The 6,885-nt window shown below is 35.0% G+C and overlaps 1 protein-coding gene across 2 annotated transcripts in view; it reads right to left on the bottom strand.

Moving 5' to 3' along the window:
• The window catches only part of LOC117123031 (glycine amidinotransferase, mitochondrial-like), an 8,279-nt gene extending 3,157 nt beyond the window's left edge, over positions 1-5,122 (bottom strand). Inside the window, exons 1-5 of one of the 2 annotated variants that reach the window (XM_033268836.1) lie at positions 4,773-5,122; positions 4,013-4,182; positions 3,331-3,521; positions 1,861-1,991; positions 755-862 (exon numbers count right to left, since the gene is read on the bottom strand). In XM_033268836.1, coding sequence (XP_033124727.1) covers positions 1,866-1,991; positions 3,331-3,521; positions 4,013-4,139 — 444 coding nt within the window. In that variant the 5' untranslated portion in view covers positions 4,140-4,182; positions 4,773-5,122 and the 3' untranslated portion in view covers positions 755-862; positions 1,861-1,865. Of the gene's footprint in view, positions 1-754; positions 863-1,860; positions 1,992-3,330; positions 3,522-4,012; positions 4,183-4,772 lie in introns of those variants that run through there. The other variant, XM_033268835.1, reaches the window with a different exon arrangement.
• Between the last annotated feature and the right edge of the window lie 1,763 nt (positions 5,123-6,885).

Genomic DNA, 6,885 nt, shown 5'->3' with positions numbered 1-6,885 from the left:
TCTCAATAAGCACAGGGACGCATCTATACTGTCTCTTATACACATCTATGTGTATAAGAGACAGGACCTGCCCTATCCCGCATCTCGGCGCCCCTGTCCCACTGGTCTACTAACTGAACTTTGTATGTTTAAATTGATAAATGAAATGTTCTTGTTTCGTGTATCTTTTGCTTTTTGTCAAACAATGCTGGAAACTATTTAGAAAATGATTAAATTCACTATTATTCTTTTAGGCTTTCATTTAACACAATTTTTGTTGGCAAATTGTTTGCTTTTTTTGGTATAATACTTATCCGAATAAAATATATATGAAATTAAGTAACAATAATAATTAATAAGCAAACACGTAAGCAATACACAATAATATGTAATAAACAAATAGAACAAGTAACTAACTTGTAATATTTATTTGTTTACTTTTGTGTGTACAAATATTTTTAATAGTTAAAACAAAATATGTAGTCCTGTTTATTATTTGTGATAAAGTGTGTGTAATGTAATTAAGCTTCACAAATATGAACAAATGTTAAGTACAAATTACCAGAGGTCAAAAATTCTATATATTATTTATTTCCTATTATATTCTCAAAGTATTAAATAAAATACAATTAATTATATCCAAGAGTATAAATATAGTGAAGATTTTAGAAATATGATTCTAAAGAACCGTTTCGTCCAGTCCAGCAATGACTGCCACCTCCTAGAGAACCAGCGAAACGCAAATCAACCTTGATGCATTCCATACCAAGTTTCTCGAAAAGTCTTTAAGTAGGAATCTCGTTTGCATCTACTACCACCCGTTTATGGTCCAACATCAGAACATTCATTGACAGCCATGTTGAAGAAAACCACATCGGGTGATCTGTAAAACGTGCACAGAAGAAAATATTATAGAAATATAATTGTATAAATTACACTGAAAATTGTGTTCGTTTTGTTGACTGAAACAGATAATGATGGCGCTGACACTGTACTGATTCTAGAAAATATAATGATAATGTAGCAATGGCGTTCACTGCAACAAGGATGGCAACGAAAAAACGACAGCAACAGCAAAAGACACAGCACAGTCAAATCAAAATCACTGTGACTATCACAGCCACTGTCATAACCACAACAACAATCATAATACAATCATAATATCACTTCTTCTCAAGTTTCTTCTTCAAATTCTCAAAATCATTATGAAAGTTTCAAAAGCAATTTGGTTTGATTTGAATTGAATTTATTCAGCAATCAGAGTAAAATACAAAAACAATGAAGACAAGAAAAGGAAAAACAAATACAATTGAAAATTCTTAAAGCAATGAATAGCACATAAAGGTTTCAAAGAAATGTATTTCCATTGGAATCCTGCAAACGAAACATTCAATTGCTAAAAGAAAGAACAACAGCAAGGGTATCTACAATTAAAAAAAGGACACTTTGTTAAAATTGAAAAAGGATTATTTACAATTTGAAAGTAAGACAAGATAAAAAGATCAACAATAATAACAATATGACTGGCTTCTAAAAGTCTTTCCAAGGCATATTCTGATATAATTCATCATTATATTCATTTGATATATCTTTTAATATACCGCTTGGTGTTACTGGATGAGGTGCCTCAACGACATCCCACCCAGCCTTTGAGAAAAGCTCTATCTGATAGCAAGGTCTTTCTGGGTTGACTAAAACCAGACCAGGTCTCAATAAGCACAGGGACGCATCTATATGCATCGGAGCATCGTAGAAGCCACTTAACACCCATTCGGTTCATTGTCTGAGATTGTAAATAACAAGATTGGCATCCTCAGTAAAACGTTTTATTGAAAAGTGATTTATTATAGACCTATAACAGTAAAACAATATAGAACTCACATGACTTAACTGGCAAAAATGTCCTTTCCAGCACATTGAAAATCACCAGCATCGAAGCAAGGTTCAAATTCTGTCGTCACAAATTGACCTCTAGCTGGCAATTCTAGTCTCTCATGGGATCCAATATAACCCTATAAAAGGTTTAATAATTAAATATTACAATTCATAACCAAGTTCAAACTCTGACCAAGATTACAGTACCATTGATTTACGCTTGTTAGTTGTTGTGTTGGCCTTGCATCAATATATTTTGCAAAAAGAATATTAAACAATAACGACACAATCCACTTTTTAAAAATTTATTTATTTATTTACACTCTCATTCTACAGCGGGAAACCTGCCACTTACAGAATGGATTAAAATATTAAACATTAAAATATGGCAATATGATTAATATAATAATAATAATAATAATAATAATAATAATAATAATAATAATAACAGTAACAATAATTCATCTTATACAATTTTACAAATTTTCTTACAAAAACATCCATACCTGTCAAAGAAAAGGTCAATAGAGTTGTCTTTTTTAATTCCAGTGTGTGAAGTCTGTTTTCGCATATGAGTGTAAAACACCATTTTGGTGACCAGATACAATAGAAAGTAAATTTTGTATAAAAATTGTCATTCAGAACTAAAGAAAATGGAGCTGAATGAGTCGATCGGAAAACTCTAGCAAAGCATATTTCCCGGGAAAGTGAAAGAGACTTTTAGACAAGTACCAAGAACTCTTTGCACAGAAAGAAATAAAGAGAACCATGTAAAGTTGGAAAGACCTTGAAGAAATTCCTCAGTATAGACAGATTATCATCATCATTTTATACCCCAAAAGTCTGCTTCTTTGGGCAGTTTCGCTTTCTCTTTTACCTTTTTTACTAACAATCCTGCATTACTGTTAGAACTTGTGCTTTTTCCATATCATCTCTATGATCTTTTATCCAATTGTTGGTGGTACATCTGATTCCATAAACAAAATTTGTTTCTGCCACTTGTCATTTGACATCCTTGGAGTGGAGTGAGCAGGGACAGGGGGAATTTTCCCCAGTCGGACAGACCTAAATCCCCTATCGTCCGACGCACGCGACTAAGTCTTCGGATAAAAAATATATAAATTATTTGCCTATCAAAATGACGTAATTTTGAATGCCAATCCTAATATTGTGGTCTAAAAGCACATTTTGTACCATACTAAGCCATAAAAACTCTCACCATGAACCCTACAAAAGAGTTTCTATTCCTGCTCGGACCCCTCCGTTGAACATGTCAGATCCCTTGTCGGCAAATTCTGGCGCAACCACTGGTAACATGTGCAGTGTAACTACATGATGGCGCATTGGTTAACAGTGAAACTGCAACACCACGCCACATTTAACAATTTTTATTAGAAGAAAATGTTAAATTGAAAGGCTCTTTATAGAAACATCTACTGTAAAGCCTAATGCAAAACATCATAGTATAGTACCTACCATGTCATAAAGCTCATCGCTCATTTGTGGTTTAGGGGCTGTTGTCCACTTGGCGCCCTCTCTGAAATATTCTTTCATCAAACGGCAGTATGCACGATACTCAAAGAAACAACATCTCCATGCCATTGGACTTTCAATGATTTCCTCACCAACCACAAGCAGAAGATCACGTGGCATTGCTGAATACAATCCTACATACAACATAATTTTTTTTTTTTTTAACAATCTTATTGGTTTGGGAATGGCTGCATTTATGTACCACTCTTGATTAGTACAGTAGAACAATACATATAAAACAGAAATATTATAATCATAATTGAACAGAGATTACGAATACAATCTACCACTTGTCACGTGAATACACCAACACACATTAACACTTGGCAATCATTGAATTGGTAATTGACAGCGTCGAATGTGTCATGAAGACACCTTTTAAGGTACTGTAGGATGTTAATTCAACGACTCACACGTGGGCAAAGTGTAACCTGCAAGCCACATTTTGTTGCTGCTCGCGATAACCCTGTGTACTTTGGATATAAAACCATTTGTTTTTAAGGCCAGATATATCTCAGACCCAACACTACTGTGCGGCACCAACAATAAAAATGCATAGTCAATTCTAATATAATATTGTCCTATTAGCATTTGAATGAACTTGTCAGGCCGTCAGTTTACTTACCTGTCGAGCTGAAATCAGGCGAGGAATACGATTTCAAATGATCAAGTACATAGGGTCGTTGAACCTTCACTCTTTCGTGTTCAAAAATTCGGCAAAACTCCGCAATCTCTAACGAAGCCTTCCTCATGTGTTCTCTTTAAAAAAATTCCAACGTTTTCGGGGACGACAGCCTTAAGTAAAGAATTAGAAAGAAACAGAGTTACTATATTATGACGTTTTTACAGACCCAGATCAAGAATCAAAACCATAACCACCCTTGCGTCATTGGTTCCCATAGTCAGGTAGGGCCATCGTATTCGTCGATAGATTAGGTCCCCTTACTTTTGAGTGTGTGGGAGTGCTAACATAGCTTTTCATCTCAAGAAGTTACCACTGTGTAAAAGGTTAAGCCATGAATTAGCAGCTCGCATGCCTAACGCAGTTCATCTTGCTCACAATAGAAAGAAATTACAGTTAAATTAAATGGAATGGACGTCTTTCGTTTTCTTTATTTGCATCAACACCAGCTTGCGGCTGTGGTTGCGTCTGATGCCAGTTAAGCCTTGCTCCAAAAAAAAAAAAACCGCTGCATTTTCTCTACAGCGTGGCTGTCACCGAAAACTATCGGGAATTGAAGATCTGTTCAAAAAATGCAGCCGAACATTCCGCATAGGCCAGTGCATGCATCGTCAAGCGAAGTACAGGCGGAAATGAAGTTTGAAGTTTTCCGATTATCAGTCATAGAGTCCATGAACGGATTTAGAATTCATAAACGGCCTACCTGGATTTCTGGCGTTAATTCTGGAACGGTGGCATTCTCAACTCGTCTGACGATCACTTCTTCTAAAGGATCCCATTTATTGAAGGAGCAAACTGGGCTTTTAGCAACTTGGGCTTTCTGTTTCTTGAATGCTGAGTACTTCTCGACTGTGTCAAAACTTGACATATACTGCCAAAGATTTTCTAAAATATAATACAATAATCTTTCTTAGTAAACAGTAATATTTACCAATAATATATATATATAAATTCCTCCCTTCCTCCATTCCCTCCTTTCATGGAAATTTAAATGTTATTCCATAAAACATATTATCTTCCCTTATTTTCAGAAACAACATTCAAAGTACTCCTCTTCTCTCCGCATGTACACTTCTTACCCTTCCAATTAAAACTTACACATCAACAAAAAATAACATCAAAACAATATATATATATATAATATATATATATATATATATTATATATATATAATGTATATATATATGTATATATTTATGTATATATATGAAAAAATGGTGTACAATAATTGAAAGTTGACTTTATACCATTTATTATCCATTTGTTATAAGCGACAATCGTCCTATCTCTATCACCTTAATATTATTTGAGCAAGGGTGACCATTTGTGCATCCTGACCCCAATGACCCCAACGTAGTGCGAGCTATAACTTCAACTAGTATAGTTCCATGTGCAACTTTAATTCACATTAATGTAATCGAAGTAATAATTTTCATAATCTGATTTAATTGAATGACTTCTACTTCACCACCACATCAACCACCACAAATGACTGACACCACTGATGACCACAAACACCACCACCGCAATTAGCACCTGCCACCACCACCACCATGATAACAGGGGGCACAATTTGAAAGAGGGCACTTTCGAAAGATTGGTTAAATGAGCTTACGAAACACATCCAATTATACTTCGCTGCACTTTGTGATACCTATCACAAGCTGTATTCAGAATAATACAGCAGTAAAAACATGCAAATATCATTAGTTTTTGGGAGCTGGGTTAGTTTAAAAAAAAGTTTGCTTGGTTGAGGAAGTGCAGGAGGCTGTCTAAATTTCACGGGTTGCGGGACACTTCAGACCCCTATAGATGAGTCGAGTATCAAGGCAGGGGCGCCGCTAACTACAGCCCTAACATCGGCGGTGGTTCCAGCCGCTCCTCGCCAATATTTCGGTTCTTTAAACCAAGTCTTCTCGGAAAAGGCCTTGGAAATGGAGGTCCAGTGTACACATCTGACTCGTGTGCACTTTAAATAACCCATTGCATCTTTCGGAAGAGTATGGAGTTACCCGACTTTATGGTTCATTTGAGCACCTGTCGTGGAATGATGTGACGTTACGATAAGCGACTCTTTACGGCTGCTAGTTAGTCATGAATCATGACCATGTGCAATTCAGCCGCGAGTTATGGGTTACTCTCCTACGTTTCGTAATAATGCATCATGAGTGGATTTCTCGCACAATAAAAATCGTAATAGTACTGGGCTTGGTCTACAGGTGTTCGTGCTTCAAACAGGTCATTCCATTCTTAGAAGAAGCATTTTGATGGAGAAAGTGCACCTTTTTAGCAAGGTTTGCCTAGGTCGAACTAACTCCGGCTATATAAAATTTATTAGAAGTTTGAAAAATGTTATTCCTATTAAAGAATAGATATGGACTACTACGTTTATTTTTTATTGATCTAATCTATGTCAATTAACATTTAGAGTTAATAATTATAATTGTTTAAGTATAAATTTAAAATTACAAATATTATGGGAATAATCATCTAAGTTTATAATAATATTTAATAATACTTAAATATAGCAAGTAGTAACTAATGTTACAATTATGTTATTGTTTATTGAAGTCTACAAAAAAAGATAGGAAGGAAGAAAAACAAAGAGGTCCGGAGCGGCTTACATTTGTACCAAAATTTATATAATAACGATAATGGCTCGTAACTATATTTTACGTGTTTGTAGTAAATTTTGGACACTAATCATCAAAGGTCAAGTTGTCAAGTCTACATGTTTCATAATTGCATGTTTGAAGAAGTGCTTCCAGGAGCTTCTCATGATACGCAGGAAACTTGGGACACCTGTGATAATAATG

The sequence above is a fragment of the Anneissia japonica genome, unplaced genomic scaffold (assembly GCF_011630105.1).
Source record: "Anneissia japonica isolate Jap-2015-1 unplaced genomic scaffold, ASM1163010v1 scaffold4469_len402912_cov134, whole genome shotgun sequence".
Lineage (NCBI taxonomy): Eukaryota > Metazoa > Echinodermata > Crinoidea > Comatulida > Comatulidae > Anneissia > Anneissia japonica.
The sequence above is the reverse complement of the archived record's forward strand: the minus strand, read 5'-3'. Positions and strand labels throughout refer to the sequence as shown.